The 20,973-nt window shown below is 46.4% G+C and overlaps 1 protein-coding gene and 1 long non-coding RNA gene across 4 annotated transcripts in view; one reads left to right on the forward strand and one right to left on the reverse strand.

The window, feature by feature from the left end:
- The window catches only part of LOC132538958 (uncharacterized), a 30,973-nt gene extending 30,109 nt beyond the window's left edge, over positions 1–864 (forward strand). Inside the window, exon 3 of the long non-coding RNA XR_009550287.1 lies at positions 260–864. This is a non-coding gene — a long non-coding RNA (uncharacterized LOC132538958). The remainder of the gene's footprint in view (positions 1–259) is intronic.
- IL2RA (interleukin 2 receptor subunit alpha) overlaps positions 1–20,973 on the reverse strand; it is a 41,649-nt gene that overhangs the window by 17,119 nt on the left and 3,557 nt on the right. For all 3 annotated transcript variants that reach the window (XM_060192422.1, XM_060192423.1, XM_060192421.1), the window contains exons 2-3: positions 2,151–2,336; positions 191–277 (exon numbers count right to left, since the gene is read on the reverse strand). In XM_060192422.1, coding sequence (XP_060048405.1) covers positions 191–277; positions 2,151–2,336 — 273 coding nt within the window. The remainder of the gene's footprint in view (positions 1–190; positions 278–2,150; positions 2,337–20,973) is intronic.

Below are 20,973 nucleotides of genomic sequence, written 5' to 3' on the forward strand. Positions count from 1 at the left end.
GAAAGCCTGGTGCCCAGGTTGATGCTGGAAGTGGCTGGAAGGCTGAGCAGATAGACCTCAGCCGCTGTGTGATGACTGTGGTCCACAGTGTGCCCTTCGTGGAGAATGTGGCACAGCAGGACCTCCTCTGGGACAGAGTCTTGCTCCTGTCCGAGGTGAACTGGCTTCTGAGTATAGATTCTCCACTTACCTGGAAGGTGGTCCCTGGGCTGTGTTTGGCTTAGTGATTCGGTGGGTTTTCTTTCTTTCTCTTCTTCAGACTGTGGCGAAATGAGCACTGGAGAGGGCAGACGGAAGGAAGAAGCCATAAGTTCATAAAGGGTATGTCTAGAAAACACTCTTCATGCCCTTACTCCAAGTGTCCTACAGCAGGTGAGTGCCCGAGAAAGCTGTGGTCTATATCCACAATGGAATACTATTCAGTTATGAAAAAAAAACGAGGAATTCACCTTCTTCACCTCATCTTGGATGGAGCTTGAAGGAACCATGTGAAGTGAGATCAGCCAGGAAGAGAATGACTATGGGGTGATCCCACTCAGAGACAGAAGTTAAAAAATAAGAACAGGAAGCAGGGAAGAGAAAGTAGATTTGGGCTGAGTTTGCTGTATGGCACCAAAGTAAAGGACTTTGGGGAGGTGGGGGTAGCTTTCAGGTCATGGACATGATGGTGGAGGAGGACCTAGGCTGGGGGTGAGAATGTTTGCTGGAAACAGAAATTTTACACATGTACCAACAACTGTATTTAATGTTGAGTCTAAACCCTCAATAAAAGAGTACATTCAAAAAGAGCTTCCTGGGGAGCCAGGCGGTAGCACAGCGGGTTAAACGCAGATGGCGCAAAGCACAAGGACTGGCAGAAGGATCCCGGTTTGAGCCCCCGGCTCCCCACCTGCAGGGGAGTCGCTTCACAGGCGGTGAAGCAGATCTGCCTGCAGGTGTCTATCTTTCTCTCCCCCTCTCTGTCTTCCCCTCCTCTCTCCATTTCTCTCTGTCCTATCCAATAACAACGGCATCAATAACTACAACAATAATACAACAAGGGCAACAAAAAGGGAATAAATAAATATTGTTTTTTTAATATTTATTTTTATTTATTTATTTCCTTTTGTTTCCCTTGTTGTTTTATTGTTGTAGTTATTATTGTTGTTGTTGTTGTTGGATAGGACAGAGAGAAATGGAGAGAGGAGGGGAAGACAGAGAGGAGGAGAGAAAGAGAGACACCTGCAGACCTGCTTCACCGCCTGTGAAGCGACTCCCCTGCAGGTGGGGAGCCGGGGTTCGTACCGGGATCCTTATGCCGGTCCTTGTGCTTTGCGCCACCTGTGCTTAACCCGCTGCGCTACAGCCCGACTCCCAATAAATATTGTTTTTAAAAAATCTAGATCACACAGTCCTGTCTCTGTTTTGAAGACTGGCAGAGGAGCTGGGCATGGCTACCACAATGAAATGAATTAAGGATTCCATCTCTGAGGGTGGAGGAGAGGATGGGGGCAACCCACGGAGCATTGAGACTGCCCCCCTGACCTCACTGAGCAGGTTAGGGACCTCTTGGAATGAGAGGGCTCCCCAGAGACCTTCCAGGTTCAAAGAAATAGGTTTAATATAAAAATCATGGCATCAGATCCACATGAGTTTTGAAAGAGTGCTGGGGGCCATTCTGCCCAGTGTCCACCCCAGGGACCCTGAGCTGCAGGTGTCACTCACAGTGCTCCCACGTGGTATTTGAGATGGGACTCAGAGCCTCCCATGGTAAGGTATGCCCTCCACTGGCTGAGCTCTCTTCCCACAACTAGAATGGTTTCTGATTGCTTAGTGATTGTTAGTATCAAGCTTCTGTCCTGCCATACGACCCAGATGCAAGTTCCTTGGTGGCAGAATCTCCCCGGAGCCTAGAGCCTGGAGCCTGGAGCCTGGAGCCTAGAGCCTGGAGCCTGGAGCCTGGAGCCTAGAGCCTGGAGCCTGGAGTAGTCCTTGGGCCTAAGAATCCCCCTCCCCCGCTCCACTCGCTTTCAGTGCTCAGGCTGTGCGTTTTCACTGGACATGGGCCAGAGGACTTGCATCTGGGGCCAAGCAGCCAGAGGGAGGCGCTGTGCTCCTCTCTGCCGCAGGCCTCCTCCTGGTCCCCAGCGGCTGCAGAAGCGGGCACTCACACATCCTTCTGCAGTGGCACCTGTTGGCCCAGAATGTGTGGCTGGCATTCCCCGTGCAGTTCAGAAAGGCAGCTCCCTGTCTTCGGAAGCCTCTCTCGCAGTCACACAGCACCAGGGTGCCCATCTTGTACTGCAGGGCTCGGAACGTGGCATTGGAGACCTCTGGTGGGTTCTGCTCGCAAAACTCTACAAAGAGAAAAGCAAGTATGAGGACTCGAGTATGTGGTCAGACATTTCACTGTGAAGCCATTTGTCGATTCATGCCACCTGGATGTTCAACATAGTGGCGATGCCAAAACAAACAAAAAAAAATGCCAATTTACTTTTTGGTAGGTGTTGGCAAGTTGATTCTTAAAGCTCCTTGGAAACTTGAGATAATCTTTATCTGTGAGCAGCCCTGCTCCTGGCAAGGCTTTTTGTTTCCTCTTCCAGTTTCAGGTAAAGGGAGATGGGGAGATAAAGCAGCACTGATCCACCGCTGGCGAAGCTTCCACAGAGGGTCCGGCGGCTTGAACTCAGGTCCACTAACAGGGTGAAGTGTGCACTCTACTGACTGAGCTATCTCTCAGCCCCCCTCTTTTTAATATATCGATATGTCTAGTATATAGATTCCACATACTAAGGCTATATATTGTAGGTGTAAACACTGATGTGAAAACTACAAAGCCTCTATAAGAAAATAAACAGCTTTCTGGACTGGAGAAAGAGTCCACTTGTATGGGCACTGGTTGCATTGTGAGTGACCCAGGTTCAAGTCCTGCTTCCAGCACATTATTCAAGCTTTGGCCTTGTGGTCTCTTTCACCCTCTTTCTCTGTCTTTCTGTCTCTATCTTTTTTCCCCCCTTTTGTTGCCCTTGTTGTTTTATTGTTTTAGTAGTTATTGTTGTTGTTGGATAGGACAGAGAGAAATGGAGAGAGAAGGGGAAGACAGAGAGGGGGAGAGAAAGACAGACACCTGCAGACCTGCTTCACCGCCTGTGAAGCGACTCCCCTGCAGGTAGGTAGCCGGGGGCTCGAACTGGATCCTTATGTCCGTCCTTGCGCTTTGCGCCACATGCACTTAACCCACTGAGCTACCTACCACCTGACCCCCTAGTCTCTATTTTTTAAAAAGTGAAGTTAGGGAGTCGGGCGGTAGCGTAGCGGGTTAAGCGCACGTGGCACAGAGCGCAAGGACCGGTGTAAGGATCCCGGTTTGAGCCACCGGCTCCCCACCTTCAGGGGAGTCGCTTCACAGGCGGTGAAGCAGGTCTGCAGGTGTCTGTCTTTCTCTCCCCCTCTCTGTCTTCCCCTCCTCTCTCCATTTCTCTGTCCTAAAAAAAAAGCGAAGTTAAACACATATCTCCTCACGTTCCTCTCTTCATTCCTTGAGAACAAGAGTGCTGTGCTGCTTCCTAAACTTAGCCTTAATTATTTTTCTAACAAATTTCCTTAACACAAAACTTTAAATAGATCTATACGTCCCCTAAGACCCAGTCATTCCACTCCCAGACATTTCTCTAAGGAGCATGACTTCAACAAAGCCAGCACAAAATAGTCATAGTAGATCCACGAGTAGCAAGTCAGCAACTCAAATTTCTGTTCTCAGAAGAAGAGACAGAGTTTATGATGTACGTGGAGCAAAATACTCCTCAAAGGTGAGCAACCTGGGCTGCTGGAAGGAACAACACGCATACATCTTTGAAGTTCTGCTGAACAAAAGAAGGTGACCAAAGAACAGTATAGACCGCCTCCCGTCGGTGAAGCTCAGGCAATGACAAAACTAATCTATGGAAAGGAAGCAGAGCAGTTATTTCCGGTGTGCTTGACAACGAGGTGACAGACATGCAGGCTATATCGAGCATACCTATCTGCCTAAATTCATCAAACTGTGGTTTTAAATTTTCTTTTTCTATGGATAAGATTTTGTATTAGTGATTTAATATTGGTTTTCAAAATTATAAGATAACAGAGGTGTAATTCCACACTGTTCCCACCACCAGAGTTCTGCGTCCCCATTCCCTCCACTGGAAACTTCAGTGGTTCTCCCAAGGCCACAGATATGGGCTGAGTATTATTTCTATAGCTATCTATATTTGTATATATTTGCCCATTTTTTATGGTTCTGCCTTCTAATCCTTTCTAAGGCATACCTATACCTGTTACTACTTGCAAATGACCTTTCTTTTTCCCCTCTTCTTTCTCTGATAGAATTGGAGTTTAGGGCTCTCTGGTCATCTTCTCTTAGCATTTCTCTCCTCTGGGAGTATGGACCAAAATTCTTTATTGGGTGCAGAAGGTGAAAAACCTGGCTTCTGTAATTGCTTCCAAATTGTAGATTTTTAAAAAAATTTTATTTAATTTTTATATTAGAGAGAGAAATTGAGATGGAGGGGAGGGAAAAAGAGAGAGAGAGATAGAGAGAGAGAGAGAGAGAGAGAGACCTACAGCACTGCTTCACCACTTGTGAAGTTTTCCCCCAGACAGGTGGGGACTGGAGGATTGATATCAGTCCTTGTGCATGGTAACATGTACACTTAACCAAGTGTGCCACCACCCAGTCTCATGATATTTATTTATTTATTTATTTTGAATAGAGACAGAAATTGAGGGGGAAAGGAAAGGCAGAGGAGGAGAGAGACAGGAAAAGTTACAGCACTGCTTTACCACTTGTGGAGCTTATCCCCTTGCATGTGGGCATTTGGGACTTGAACCCAGATCCTTTTGCATTGTAATGTATGTGTTCAACTAGGTGTGCCACCACTCAGCTCCTGAATCATGGCTCTTAAGATACATGTGTTTCACTTTAAGTAACTGTGTCTTAGAAAAATCAGTGCGGGAGGGTAGATAGCATAATGGTTATGCAAACAGACTCTCATGCCTGAGGCTCCAAAGTCCTAGATTCAATCCCCCTGCACCACCATAAGCCAGAGCTAAACAGTGCTTTGGTTTAAAAAAAAAAAAGAAGAAGAAGAAAAGAAAAGAAAGAAAAATCAGTAAGAAGCACGCTTCTGTAATCATTCACCAGCAGAAATAAGCAAGAGCTAGCCTTAGAAGCTTTTGGAATCAGATAACTCAGTCACAAACCAAGGAAGTTTCTAGACACATAAATTGGGAGGGAAGGGGGGGGGCAGATGAATGATCTCTGAGGCACCTTCGCTATTCTTAAAAACACTTGTATAGCCACAGGTCCTTTGGAATATAACTAAAATATGCCTACTAGCTATCTACAAAATGGAGGAACACCCCCCCTCAACTCTTCACCTGCACTATTCCAGCCCTTAGGTCCATGATTGGTCAACAATTTGTTTGGCTTTGTATGTTAACTCTCTTGTCAACCACCAGGTTCCAGATGCTCCCATAATGCCAACCAGACTTCCCTGGACAGACAACCCCACCAATGTGTCCTGGAGCTCTGCTTCCCCAGAGCCCCACCCTACTAGGGAAAGAGAGAGACAGGTTGGGAGTATGGATCCACCTGTCAATATCCATGTTCAGCGGGGAAGCAATTACAGAAGCCAGACCTTCCACCTTCTGCATACCACAATAACCTTGGGTTCATACTCCCAGAGGGTTAAAGAATAAAAAAGCTATCAGGGGAGGGGATGGGATACGGAGTTCTGGTGGTGGGAACTGTGCGAAGCTGTATCCCTCTTATCCTATGGTTTTGTCAATGTTTCCTTTTTATAAATAAAATTTTTTTAAATGCTCTTTAGTTGAGTGATGATATATTAATCAAAATAAGGCCATATATATATATATATATTTCCAGAGGTATCATGAATTAAAGTCATCCAAGAAGATCATACAGGGATGTGGGAAGATTCTAGAATGTCCTGTTCCCACAGACTTTGCTTTCACAAAATCGTCTTTCCTAGAGTCTGAAGACCCTGCTCCGTAAATCTGAACCTGCAGGGAGTTTGACTGTAACCATCCTTTCCCCTGAAACACCTCATTCACGATGTTTTCAATATCACCTGAGAGAAATGAGGGTGAGGAGGAGGGATCCATGACTTTGGTTTCTTTCTTTCTTTCTTTCTTTCTTTCTTTCTTTCTTTCTTTCTTTCTTTCTTTCTTTCTTTCTTCCTTTCTTTCTTTCTTCCTTTCTTTCTTTCTTATCAAATGAAATTATATCTGGGATACTTTTAATCTCTCCTCGATATTGGTATCATGAAAAAAACAACAACAGTGCAAAATAGCAAAGTCAAGAAATAATCTGTCCTCAAATCTCACAGGAGAGTAAAGAGAAAAATTCAACAGTGTCTATAAATCCTATTTCCCTCAGGAAACACAAGACCCTGGCTGGATCTGGGGTGGATTAAGACATAGCCTTATTTCACCTGGTCATTCTTCTCAATCTCAGAATAAGGAGAAACAGAGAGGCAGAGGAGACAGCATAATGGTTATGCAAAGAGACTCTCAAGCCTGAGGCTCCAAAGGCCCAGGTTCAATCCTCTGCACCACCATCAGCCAGAGTTGAGCAGGGCTCTGGAGAAGGAGGAAGAAGAGAAGGAGGAGGAGGACAGTAAGAGGGAGAGAGAGAGACACCACAGCACACTCCACTGACTGTGAAGCTTCTCCTCTATGTAATGTTCCCATGTGGTGCCAGGGGCTTGAACCTAGGTCTGAGAGCATGGTCAAGTGTGTGCACTCTACTAGGTGAGCTATGCCCCAGCCATATCCCTAATTTACTTTTAAAACTAACAAGATAGACTCTAGTCAGCTTTGCAGTCTCTGCCAACCAGGCCTTCACAGGGAGAAGGGAAGCTGGGACACTTCAGGCCCCTGTGGCTGTTGGCTGCCCAAGCCCCTGGTTACTGTTTAAACATGGTCAGCAGTCAGTGCTGAGGAGACTCTGGTGATGCTGTTCATTCATTCATTCATTCATTCATTCATTCATTCATTCATTCATTCATTCAGACATCTCTCTTCTTGTACTCAGCAAACCCAAATGCTGAGACTAAGATCAGAGAAACAGACTCTGAAGCTGGAGGTGGTGGTGGTGATGGGGTGCAAGGACACCCATATTATTTTGGGAAATAACTCAATTTTGGGGGGTGGGGGGTGAAGGCTGTAGGCTTTGAGGGAGTGACTCTTAGCTCATCAGTTCAGTGAGGAGGGTACTCCAAGGTGAGTCTGTGAGCTGGGCCTGGGGCCAGAGTAAGAGTGTCCACAGCCCAAGAGTGAGTGACTCACAGGATAGACCCTTAAGGTATGTCACAAAGAAAGAAGGAAAGAGGGAAATATGCAAGAGAATAGGAGAGGAGAGGACCGGCATAAAGATCCAGGTTCGAGTCCCTGGCTCCCCACCTGCAGGGGAGTCACTTCACAAGCAGTGAAGCAGGTCTGCAGGTGTCTGTCTTTCTCTCCCCCTCTCTGTCTTCCCCTCCTCTCTCCATTTCTCTCTGTCCTATCCAATGATGACATCAGTCATAACTACAACAATAAAACAAGGGCAACAAAAGGGAATAAATAATAAATATTAAAAAAAAGTTCTTTCTCATTTTACTCAAATCCACATGGGTCATTCTCAAGGATAGACCATATGTTAGGCCACAAAGACAGCATCAGCAAATTCAAGAGCATTGAAATCATCCCAAGCATCTTCTCAGACCACAGTGGAATTAAACTAACACTTAACAATCAACAAAAGATTAGTAATAGTCCCAAAATGTGGAAGCTCAACAGTACACTTCTTAACAACTTGTGGGTCAAAGAGTAAATCAAGGAAGAAATCAAAATGTTTTGAGAGTTCAATGAAAACAAAGACACAAGCTATAAAAATATTTGGGACACAGCTAAGACAGTACTGAGAGGGAAGTTCATAGCTATACAAGTGCACATTATGAAACAAGAAAAAGCACAAATAAACAGCCTGATCGCACATCTTAAAGACCTAGAAGAAGAAGAACAAAGGAACCCTAAAGCAACCAGAAGGACAGAAATCACTAAAGTTAGGACAGAAATAAATAACATTGAGAATAAGAAAACCATACAAAAGATCAACGAAAGTAAATGTTGGTTCTTCAAAAGAGTGAACAAAATTGACAAACCTTTAGCCAGACTCACAAAAAAAAAAAAAAAAAAAGGGAGAAGAACCAAATAAATTGGATACTAAATGAAAGAGGAGATATCACTGATAACAGACACTGCAGAAATTCAACATATCATGCGAGGCTTCTAAGAACAACTATATGCCACCAAGCTAGAGAACCTGGAAGAAATGGACAATTTCCTAGATACCTACCAACTTCCAAAACTAAGTCAAGAGGAAGTGGATAATATGAACAGGCCCATCACAGCTAATGAAATTGAAGCAGTTATCAAAAATCTTCCCAAAAATAAAAGTCCTGGACCAGATGGTTTTACAAATGAATTCTACAAAACCTTCAAAGAAGAACTAATACCTCTACTTTTAAAAGTCTTCCAGAAGATTGAAGACACTGGAATACTCCTTGCCAGCTTCTATGAAGCCAACATCACTCTGATACCAAAAGCAGACAGGGACACAACCAAAAAAGAAAACTACAGACCAATATCTCTGATGAACATAGATGCTAAATATTGAACAAAATTCTATACTGATACAGCAGTATATTAAAAATATTGCTCATCATGACCAAGTGGGGTTTATCCCAGGCATGCAAGTTTGGTTTAATATATGTAAATCAATCAATGTGATCCACCATATCAACAAAAGCAAGACCAAAAACCATATGGTCATATCAATAGATGCAGAGAAAGCCTTTGACAAAATACAACATCCCTTTATGATCAAAACACTACTAAAAATGGGAAAAGATGGAAAATTCCTGAAGATAGTGGAGTCTATATATAGCAAACCTACAGCCAACATCATACTCAATGGTGAAAAACTGGAAGCATTTCCCCTCAGATCAGGTACTAGACAGGGCTGCTCACTATCACCATTACTATTCAACATAGTGTTGGAAGTTCTTGCCATAGCAATCAGGCAGGAGCAAGGAATTAAAGGGATACAGATTGGAAGAGAAGAAGTCAAACTCTCCCTATTTGCAGATGACATGATAGTATACACAGAAAAACCTAAGGAATCCAGCAAGAAGGTTTTGGATATCATCAGGAAATACAGTAAGGTGTCAGGCTACAAAATTAACATTAAAAAGTCAGTGGCATTCCTCTATGCAAACACTAAGTTAGAAGAAATTAAAATCCAGAAATCAATTCCTTTTACTATAGCAACAAAAACAATAAAATATCTAGGAATAAACCTAACCAAAGAAGTGAAAGACTTGTATACTGAAAATTATGAGTCATTACTCAAGGTAATTGAAAAAGACAAAGAAGTGGAAAGATATTCCATGTTCATGGGTTGGAAGAATTATCATCATCAAAATGAATATACTACCCAGAGCCATCTACAAATTTAATGCTATCCCCATCAAGATCCCAAGCACATTTTTTAGGAGAATAGAACAAATGCTACAAATGTTTATCTGGAACCAGAAAAGACCTAGAATTGCCAAAACAATCTTGAGAAAAAAGAACAGAACTGGAGGCATCACACTCCCAGATCTCAAACTGTATTATAGAGCCATTGTCATCAAAACTGCTTGGTACTGGAACATGAACAGACACACTGACCAGTGGAATAGAATTGAGAGCCCAGAAGTGAGCCCCCACACCTATGGACATCTATTCTTTGACAAAAGGGCCCAGACTATTAGATGGGGAAAGCAGAGTCTCTTCAACAAGAGACTGGAAATAGTGGGTTGGAACATGCAGAAGAATGAAACTGAACCACTGTATTTCACCAAATACAAAAGTAAATTCCAAGTGGATCAAGGACTTGGATGTTAGACCACAAGCTATCAGATACTTAGAGGAAAATATTGGCAGAACTCTTTTCCGCATAAATTTTAAAGACATCTTCAGTGAAACGAGTCTAATTACTAAGAAGACTAAGGCAAGTATAAACCTATGGGACTCATCAAATTAACAAGCTTCTTCACAGCAAAAGAAACCACTACCCAAACCAAGAGACCCCTCACAGAATGGGAGATCTTTACATGCCATATATCAGACAGGAGTTTAATAACCAAAACATATAAAGAGCTTGCCAAACTCAACAACAAGACAACAAATAACCCCATCCAAAAATGGGGGGAGGACATGGACAGAATATTCACCATAGAAGAGATCCAAAAGGCCGAGAAACACATGAAAAAATGCTCCAAGTCTCTGATTGTCAGAGAAATACAAATCAAGACAACAATTAGATACCACTTCACTCCTATGAGAATGTCATACATCAGAAAAGGTAACAGCAGCAAAGGCTGGAGAGGATCAAAGGAACCCTCCTACACTGCTGGTGGGAATGTAAATGGGTCCAACCTCTGTAGAGAACAGTCTGGAGAACTCTCAGAAGGCTAGAAATGGACCTACCCTATGATCCTGCAATTCCTCTCCTGGGGATAGATCCTAAGGAACCCAACACATACATCCAAAAAGATCTGTGTACACATATGTTCTTAGCAGCACAATTTGTAATAGCCAAAACCTGGAAGCAACCCAGGTGTCCAACAACAGATGAGTGGCTGAGCAAGTTGTGGTCTATATACACAATGGAATACTACTCAGCTGTAAAAAATGGTGACTTCACCGTTTTCAGCCGATCTTGGATGGACCTTGAAAAATTCATGTTAAGTGAAATAAGTCAGAAACAGAAGGATGAATATGGGGTGATCTCACTCTCAGGCAGAAGTTGAAAAACAAGATCAGAAAAGAAAACACAAGTAGAACCTGAACTGGAATTGGCATATCGCACCAAAATAAAAGTCTCTGGGGTGGGTGGGTGGGGAGATTACAGGTCCATGAAGAATTCAGAGGACCTAGTGGGTGTTGTATTGTTAAATGGGAAACTGGGAAATGTTATGCATGTACAAACTATTGTACTTACTGTTGAATGTAAAACATTAATTCCCCAATAAAAACAAATCAGGAAAAGAAAAAAAAAAAAGGTGACTTCACCGTTTTCAGCCGATCTTGGATGGACCTTGAAAAATTCATGTTAAGTGAAATAAGTCAGAAACAGAAGGATGAATATGGGGTGATCTCACTCTCAGGCAGAAGTTGAAAAACAAGATCAGAAAAGAAAACACAAGTAGAACCTGAAATGGAATTGGCGTATTGCACCAAAGTAAAAGAATCTGGGGTGGGTGGGTGGGGAGAGTACAGGTCCATGAAGGATGACAGAGGACCTAGTGGGGGTTGTATTGTTATATGGGAAACTGGGGAATGTTGTGCATGTACAAACTATTGTATTTACTGTTGAATGTAAAATATTAATTCCCCAATAAAGAAATTTTTTTTAAAAAGTTGTTTCTAAATCAAATCTGGCTGGCGATCCAGGAGGTTGCACAGTGGATAAAGCATTGAACTCTCAAGCGCGAGGCCCCAAGTTCAGTCCCCGGCGACAAATGTACCAGGGTGATGTCTGGTTTTTCCCGCTCTCTCCTCTTATCTTTCTCATGAATGAATAAATAAATAAAACCTTAAAAATAAAAAGTTATCTCACAATACATGAAAATGTAGGACACATTAAAAAAATCAATCAATCAAATCCAGCTGCATTTCAGGGTCTCAAATGCTCTTCAAGGTGAGTACAGGAGGCTGGCACCCGTCCTCTGTCAGATAACAAGCTTCTGAACATGAAGGAGTCAACCACAAGCTCACCGCAGAATGTCACACTGATGACAACTCAAGGGCTGGCAGATAAGCAAAACAAAACACGGCTCTTGCTCTTTCACTGAAAGTGGGCCAGTTTCCGCCAGACCTTTGAACCCCAATTCTGGGGGACAGAGTGGTATTTGGGGGGCACAAACACACCACCTCAGTGAAACCCTGGGTCCCAGGTAAAGAGAGGCTTCTGCGAAATCTGAGTGGAGGGGTGAGGGCATTTTCCATGGGATCACGAGGGGGGTTTCCCCCGAGATGACAAGCTTGAGCCCCAGACAGGAGCCCACAGGACCAGCCGGGAAATGGGGAGTAGAGGGGGTGGTGGGCCTCACCGGGGAGGCGCTGAGCAGGGCACTGAGCAGACAGAGCCCTTCCCTGCTCACAGGCCACAGGAGGTCCAGGGGAGCGTGGTGCTGGCTGTCCTGCCGCCTCAGAACAAGGACTTAATAAAGCAGATGAGCAGACAGAAGGGCTCTGTGGCCTTCTCCCTGAGGATCCACGTTGTGGGAGGATTCTGGGGTTCTGGGGGTGAGATGCAGAGCAGGGGCCCCAATGCCTGCTGGGGCTGCCAAAGGCTGAGCCTGTCTCCTGAAGAGGAGAAAGAGGAGGAGGAGGAGGGAGAGGAGGAGGAGGAGATGAAGAATTGGAAGAGTGAAGAAGCTGGTGGAGGAAGAGACGGTAGAGGAGGAAGAGAAGGGGAAGAGGAGAAAGTCGTGAAGGAGAAGAAGAGATGGTGATGGAGGATAAAGAGAAGTGAAGGGAGGAGGAGAAGGAGAAAATGGAGGAGGTGGAGGAGAAAAAGACAAAGAAGCAAAAGAAGCTGAAGAAGGTGGAAAATGGAAAGAGGAGATGAAGGAGGAGAAGGAGAAGGGGGAGGCAGAGAAGGTGGAAGAGGCGGAGGAGGAGAAGGTGTTGGAAGAAGAGAATGGGAAGAAGGAAAAAGAAGAGGAGAGGGAAGAGGTGGAGGAGGAGGTAGGGGAGGAGGGGGAGGTGCAGGGGAGGAGGGGGAGTGCCACCAGCTCAGACTCCCAGCTCCTCCCGCCCTACCCCCTCTGCCGTCAGCTCCCCAGCCTGGGGGAGCAGACTCCAGAGGCACCTGGTAGCATCAGGGAAAGTGAAACCCACCGGGGTGAGGCAGGTGAGAGCAAGCGAGGGGAGGGGAGGGAGGGGAGGGAGGCAGTGAGTAAGCTGAAGCCGGCCCTGAATCTGAATCCTCCGTATTCTGGGGAGCAGGCTGTCTGGGGAAAGCAGCTCTTTGATTTTTTAAAAAATGTTGTTTTTTCTTTTTTGTAGTTGCTTGTTTTGCTTTACACCTGAAATGAGTGTTCTTCTCTCACGAGGATCCTAAGCGCGGCTGGCACAAACGTCACCACCTCAGAGCCGGAAGCGCAATTGACCGCGGGAGTGCTGAGCTCAGTCACCGGGCCACCACCACTGGGAGAAGTGACAGCTATGTGGCTTCCTGCCAAGTCACTGAATCTCCCCAGAAAGTCACAGCACAGCTGATGTCAGATCACTGGGGGGCCTGGGATGAGCTGGGAAGAGGGGTGGGGTGGGGGTTCTTGGGCTGAGCTTCAGGGTAAAGGGCAGATGGACATACAGACAGGCCTTCCTTCTGAGCATGGCAAGTCTGACCCTCCAGGGAGGGATTGAGGATAGCCAGCCTGCTGCTATTGAACTAAACTGGCAATTCTGCTTTTAAAATTTAAATTTGGGAGTCAGGCTTAAGCACAGGTGGCGCAAAGCCCCAAAGCCCAAGGACCAGAGTAAGGATCCTGGTTCGAGGCCCCCAGTTCCGGCTCCCCACCTGCAGGGGAGTCGCTTCACAAGTGGTGAAGCAGGTCTGCAGGTGTCGATATATCTTTCTCTCCCCCTCTCTCTATCTCCCCCTCCTCTCTCTATTTCTTTCTGTCCTATCCAACAAGGATGACATCAATAACAACAACAATAATAACTACAGTAATAAAACAACAAGGGCAACAAAAAGGGAATAAATAAATATTTAAAAATTTAAAAAATAAAATAAAATTTAAATCTAAAATCAGAAAAAAAAAAGAGGAGCAGAAACTGTTTGTAATTTGGAAATAGCCCAAATCCTCCCCCACCCCCAGTGGAAGATGAGGGATTCTGGAACCTGTGGCCGGTACACTCCAGGGAAGCAGCACAGCTGTAAGAAGCAGAGCGCTGCCTTCTTGGACGTGAGGTCCCAAGTTCAAGCCCCAGTGTGGTATAGCTGCACCATGGATGGTGGTGCGGTGCTGTGGCCTCTCTGTCTCTCCCCCTCTCCCCTCCTTCTATATCTAAGAACTCATGAGGAAGCTTAGCACTGGAGGGGCTGCTCAGCTCTGTCACACATAAGAGAGGCTCTCGGTTTAGTCCCTTAAGGCCGCCACACTGAAACAGTGTTTTGGTTTTTTTTTTTTTTTTGCCTCCAGGGTTATTGCTGGGGCTCAGTGCCTGCACCATGAGTCCACTGCTCCTGGAGGCCATTTTTCCCCCTTTTGTTGTAGCCTTGTTGTAGTTATTATTGTTGTTGTTGATGCCATTCGTTGTTGGATAGGACAGAGAGAAATGGAGAGAGGAGGGGACGACAGAGAGGGGGAGAGAAAGATAGACACCTGCAGACCTGCTTCACCACCTGTGAAGCGACTCCCCTGCACCTGGGAAGCCGGGAGCTCGAACCGGGATCCTTTCTCCGGTCCTTGTGCTTTGCGCCACGTGCGCTTAACCCTCTGCGCTACTGCCCAACCCCCTGAAACAGTTTTTTTATTTGATAGGACCGAGAAAAACTGAGAGGGGAGGGGGAGATAGAGAGACAGAGAGACACCTGTAGACCTGCTCTGCCACACGTGAAGCTTCCCTGCTGCATTTGGGAATCGGGTGGCTCAAATTGGGGTCCTTGTGTGCAGTACTGTGTGCGCTTAACCAGGTCCGCCTCTACCTGGCACCTCTAAATAAACTTAAAAAAATTATCTTTATTTATTGAATAGAGACAGCCAGAAATTGAGAGGCTAGGAGGAGGGCTTCACCACTTGTGAAGATTTCCCCCTGCAGTGGGGACTGGAGGCTTGAACCCCGGTCCTTGGGTATTGTAACATGTGAACTCTACCAGGAGTGGCAGCACCCGGCCCACCAAAATAAACTTTGAAACAGGCCAGTGACGACGCAGCTCTGTGGCATAGCGCCTAGTCCGTTTATGAAGCCCCAGGCTCAAGCCACAGAACCAGACAAAGAAATCACAGTAACACCTATGATCTGAGCACCATGAGAGGAACTCTGGTCACACAGCAGTCTCCTGTCCCCAGAAAGGCCGGGCATGGTGGCGCCAGGTCGGGGTGGGCAGGATCTAAGCCTCTCCTGCTGGCTTGAGGACAGACCCCCTCCTCCCCGCCCTGGTGCTGTCCCCAGCAGGAGCTCCATACGGTAGAGTTCATAGAATGAATGAATGAATGAATGAATGAATGAATGAATGAGTAACTGGAAGTGTCACTGCAGGCAGGGAGGGAGGGAGCAGGCACCTCGTGCTGAGAGGAAGATAGGGGCTAGGGAGGGGTCAGATGTGTGGCTTGCTCCCCTCCCCCAGGCCCTCAGCCCCCTCAGACCAGATGCTTGGAAAAGCAGGAGCAGGAGGGAGAGAACAGCTGTTCCCAGAGAACAAACTGGAAGTGAAGCCAATGGAAGGGTGACAGCAGCTTGGGGCAGGCCAGTCTCCCAGGGCCGGGTGCTCACAGTGAGAGCCACACGTTGGGGGGTGGGCATGCAGTGGACAGCAAAGTGGACTGGATGGGGTCCAGCTGAACCCCGGGCTGGGGGAGAATTCCCTGTACCCCTGGGTGCCCGGAGTGTGGCGAGGAGGCTTTGGAGGGAAATGTCTATTTTGGTGCCAAACAGTGCACAGTGGGTGCCTCCGTGGGCAGACTCGGCAATTCCTGCTGGCGGGGGCGGCTTGACTCACTCTGGGGTGCTCAGAATTTCCTCTGCTCTGTGGGCGCCCCAAGTAGGGCTTTCTCTGAAGCAGAATCAAATACAAGGAAGACGCCCCAAGCTGCTCTCAGACGTGGAGGACATGTGCGGACTGCGGGGCAGGTGTAGACATAGTGACATGTATGGGCATAATGACATGTAGACACCAGTGACCTGCAAACACAACACATATAGTCATCAGTGACCTGTGTTGATCACAGTGACGTGTATAGACTGCAGTGACCTGTGCAGAAATCCAGGACACATTTAGACATAATGAAATGGGCACATGTAGACACCAATGACGTGTGCAGAATGATGACACAGACAGACAGCAGTGATGTGTGTAGATTCCAGTGACACGCATAGACATGGCATGTAGATATATGCGATTTCAGTGACATATGTAGACTCCAGTTACACACATAGACATGATTCATGTAGACATAATGGCACGGGGGCTGGGCAGTGGCACACATGGTTAGGAGCACATAGTACTGGGAGTCGGGCGGTAGCGCAGCGGGTTAAGCGCACGTGGCACAAAGGGCAAGGACCAGCGGAAGGATCCTGGTTCGAGCCCCTGGCTCCCCACCTGCAGGGGAGTCGCTTCACAGGTGGTGAAGCAGGTCTGCAGGTGTCTATCTTTCTCTCCCTCTCTCTGTCTTCCCCTCGTCTCTCCATTTCTCTCTGTCCTAATAGCAACGACATCAATAACAACAACAGTAACTACAACAACAATGAAAAACAAGGGCAACAAAAGGGAAAATAAATACAAGAAAATTTTTTTAAAAAGAGCACATAGTACTAAGTACAAGGACCCACACAAGTATCTGGGTTTGAGCCCCCAGATCCCCATCTGCAGGGGGGATGATTCACAGGTGGTGAAGCAGGTCGGCAGGTGTCTCTTTTTCTTTCTCCCTTTCTATCGCCCCTCCTCTCTCAACTTCTCTCTGTCCTATCCAGTAAAATGGAAAAATGGCCGCTCAGGAGCAGTGGATTAGTAGTGGTGGCACCAAGCCCCAGCAATAACCTTGGAGGCAAAAGAAGAAAAATAAAAATAAAAAAGCAAAGACATAATGGCTCATGTAGACAGAAACATGTGTAGACTCCAGTGATACATGTAAACATCATGGCATGTGCAGACAGTGACGTGTGTAGACCTTAGAGGACTCAGGTGAGAGGAGCACACAGAAGTCCTGGTTGAATCAGCAGATGCAGCCGGCAAGTCATGGGCTGCTCAGCACACACAATCCTGATCCCCCGAGACACGGGCCCTTCACGTTCTGCCCCCATGCGCCCTCACCCCCACCACCCCGTCTGCGTGTGTCACTCCTGGGCTGATTGTGTCTACGGCCTTTGCAAACTCACAAGCACACACAGAGAAAGAGCCAGGAGTCCTGGGACTGTGTCCCCACACAGAGCCTCTCTGGAATCCAGGGTTGGAAAGGAGAGTTATGCTATTTGATGCCACAGCAGGTGCCCACCTGCTGCCCTGCCACCTCTCAGCATCCAGCATCCTCCGGCTGAGTGGGAAGTTCTGTGTGGACCGATACGGTTCTTTACTTCTCTCTCATGACATCCCAGCCATTCAGCACGGGGTCCCCACAGGAGCCCTGGAGTCTCAGCCACCACTTCCTAGACTTCTGGAATCATGAGGTGCACAAGGGACTTATAAATACATGAACAGCAGCAAGGCACCTGTTCTCATGGGGGAGTAATGGTTCCAGAGGCTGGGGGAGCTTACCCAGGAGGGTCAGTGTCTTACCATCAATGAGACTCTGGGGTTCAAACCCTGGCACCACATGGGAGCACACCACAGCATCAGGGAAACCTCAAGATGGTGGAGCAGTATTGTGATGCCACCCCTTTTGTATTTCTCCCTCTCTTGCCCTCTCTATCAAATATATATATATTAATATTTTATGTATTATTGGGTAGAGACAGAGAGATTGAGGGCTAGGCAGTGGTGCACCTGGTTAAGTGCACACATTACTGTGCGCAAGGATCCAGATTCAAGCTCCTGGCCCCTACTTGCAGGGGGAAGGACTTCACAAGTGGTGAAGTAGGGATGCAGGTGTCTGTCTCTTTCTCTCCCTATTTCTCTCTGTCTCTGCCCAATAATAAATAAATTAAATAAACAGTTTAAAAAGAGAGAAATTGAGAAGGGAGGTGGAGAGATAGAGAGGGAAAGAGACAGAGAGATACCTGTAGCCCTGCTTCACCACTCATGAAGCTTTCCCCCTGCAGGTGGGGACCAGGGGCTTGAACCTGGGTCTTCATGCGCTATAATGTGTGCGATTAGCCAGGTGTGCTGCTGCCTGGCCCCTTTGATTTTTTTTTTTTTTCAAGAATGAAAATGTTGGCGGGCGGGGGTAGATAACACAGTGGTTCCCTGGATTGAAGACCCCACCAATATGTCCTGGAGCTCAGCTTCCCCAGAGACCCGCCCTACTAAGGAAAGAGAGAGGCAGACTGGGAGTATGGACCGACCACTCAACGCCCATGTTCAGCGGGGAAGCAATTACAGAAGCCAGACCTTCTACCTTCTGCAACCCACAATGACCCTGGGTCCATGCTCCCAGAGGGATAGAGAATGGGAAAGCTATCGGGGGAGGGGGTGGGATATGGAGATTGGGCGGTGGGAATTGTGTGGAGTTGTACCCCTCCTACCCTATGGTTTTGTTAATTAATCCTTTCTTAAATAAAAAAATAATAATAATAATAAAAAAAAAAGAATGAAAATGTTGGCGGGCGGGGGTAGATAACACAGTGGTTATGCAAAGAGACTGTCATGCCTGAGGCTCTGAAGTCCCAGGTTCAATCCCCCGCACCACCATAAGCCAGAGCTGAACAGTGCTCTGGTTAAAAAAAAAGAAGAAAGAAAGAAAGAAAGAAAGAAAGAAAGAAAGAAAGAAAGAAAGAAGGAAAATGTTGGCTTCAGGGTGGTAGGATTGTACTTACATGAAACCCCAGAACCACTGAATGAAAAAAGAAAGAAAGAAAGGATGAATAAAAATGTTGGCTTCAGAGTGCTAGGATTGTACTTACATGAAACCCCAGCACCACTCAATGAAAAAAAGAAAGAAAGGAAGGAAGGAAAGGAGGAAGGAAGGAAGGAAGGAAGAAAGAGAGAAAGAGAGAAAGAAAGGAAAAAAGGAGAGAAGGAAGGGAGGGAAGAGAGAAGATGTCATCTCCAGAGAGTCCACCATCTAAAGTATCCTGGAGCGGGGTGTCTGCTGGGTGCTGTGTCCTAAACCGTTTTCCCAGTGGGAAATGCATCCTCTAGTAATGGATACAAATCCCAGAGGGACCTTACAAGTCAGAGGTCAGGGAGAGAGCTGGCAGCAGAGCACCATACTTCCCTGCCCAAGGTTCTGAGAATTTACGTCCAATCCCCAGGTTCTGAGAACTCAAGTTCAATCCCTGGCAGCCCCATACACTGAATCTGAGCAGTGATCTGCTCTCTCATTAAAAAACAAATCTTTGGGGAGTCGGGCTGTAGCGCAGCGGGTTAAGCGTCCGTGGCTCGAAGCACAGGGACAGGCATAAGGATCGTGGTTCGAGCCCCCAGCTCCCCACCTGCAGGGGAGTCGCTTCACAGGTGGTGAAGCAGGTCTGCAGGTGTCTATCTTTCTCTCCCCCTCTCTGTCTTCCCTAACTCTCTCCACTTCTCTCTGTCCTATCTGACAACAATAAAACAACAAGGGCAATAAAAGGGAAAATAAATAAAATTTAAAAAAAATCTTTGGAAGTTGGACAGTAGCGCAGTGGGTTAAGCACACATGGCGCAAAGTGCAAGGACCGGCATAAAAGATCCTAGTTCAAGCCCCTGGTCCCCACCTGCAGGGGGAAAGCTTTGCGAGTGGTAAAGCAGGGTTGCAGGTGTCTTTCTGTCTCTCTCCCTCTCTGTCTGTCCCTTCCTCCTGATTTCTAACTGTCTCTATCCAATAAATAAATAAAGATAATTAAAAAAAATTTAAAGAAAGTAAAAAAAAAAAAAAGTTGGTGGGAGTCAGATTGCCACCACCTTCTCCTTCCCCAGCTACATCCAGGGAGCTTTGACTGGACCTCTTTTAGGGATGAAGGACTAGTGGAGAGAGAGAAAGAAATCCAAAAAAATGAAAAGAGAGAGGAAGGAGAAGGAGAGAGAGACAGAGTGAGACAAAGAGAGGGAAAGAGAGAGAGAGAGGGATCAGCATTTGAGCACAAGATTCGCATGCCCTAGGCCCCTGAGGCACCGGTTCAATCCCTGGTACCACACCATAAGCCAGAGCTGAGCAGTGCTCTGCTCTCTCTGCCTCTCAAACACAAATAAGCACATCCTCTGTAAACACGGGCTTTCCTTTCCACACTGGGAAAGAAAGGCTTGCAGTGAAGACAGGAGCCCTCTGTCCCCGCCATGTTGGTTCTCTCCTGTGAGAAGTCAGGAAGTCTCGGGGAGGAAAGACTTTCCCTAAACCTGCCGGGAATAGCAACCTTGACTGACGGCAGAAGGTGGCATGTGCCCGGATTCTGGCTGCTGTGACAGAGTGAGGCTGGGCTAAGCGCCCCCACCCTGTGGGACTGGGGAGGGCTCCACCCCTCGTCTCACTTCGCCTTTTCAGTCTGGACCCTTCTTCACCCTGAAGCTTGAATGTTTCTTTTCAGCGCAGCTGATCTTATCTCCTTTGCCAAGTTTTATTTTTATTTTATTTTATTTTATTTTATTTTATTTTATTTTATTTTACTAAAGCACTGCTTAGCTCTGGCTGATGGTGGGATTGAACTTGGGAGTTCAGAGACTCAGACAGGAGAGTCTTTTGCAGACTGGTTATGCTGTCTCCCCAGCCTTACTATTAATATTACTATTATTTTACCCAGAGCCCTGCTCAGCTCTGATTGATAGTGGCTCTATGGATTGACCTAGGGTATCAGAGCCTCAGGCACAAAATTCTATTGCAAAACCATTATTCTAGTGATAGCTCCTCTGCCATCCAAATTGTTTTTTTTTTTTTTTAATTGCCATGAGGGTTATCTCTGGGACTCAGTGCCAGCTAGCACTAAGAATCCACTGCTTCCAACAGCCATTCTGCCACCCCCTTTTTTATTATTATTTTAATGGATAGGACATAGAAAAACTGAAAAGATCTGCCTCACTGCTTGTGCAGCTTCCTCCCTGCAGTT

The sequence above is a fragment of the Erinaceus europaeus genome, chromosome 6, assembly GCF_950295315.1.
Source record: "Erinaceus europaeus chromosome 6, mEriEur2.1, whole genome shotgun sequence".
NCBI classification, from domain to species: domain Eukaryota; kingdom Metazoa; phylum Chordata; class Mammalia; order Eulipotyphla; family Erinaceidae; genus Erinaceus; species Erinaceus europaeus.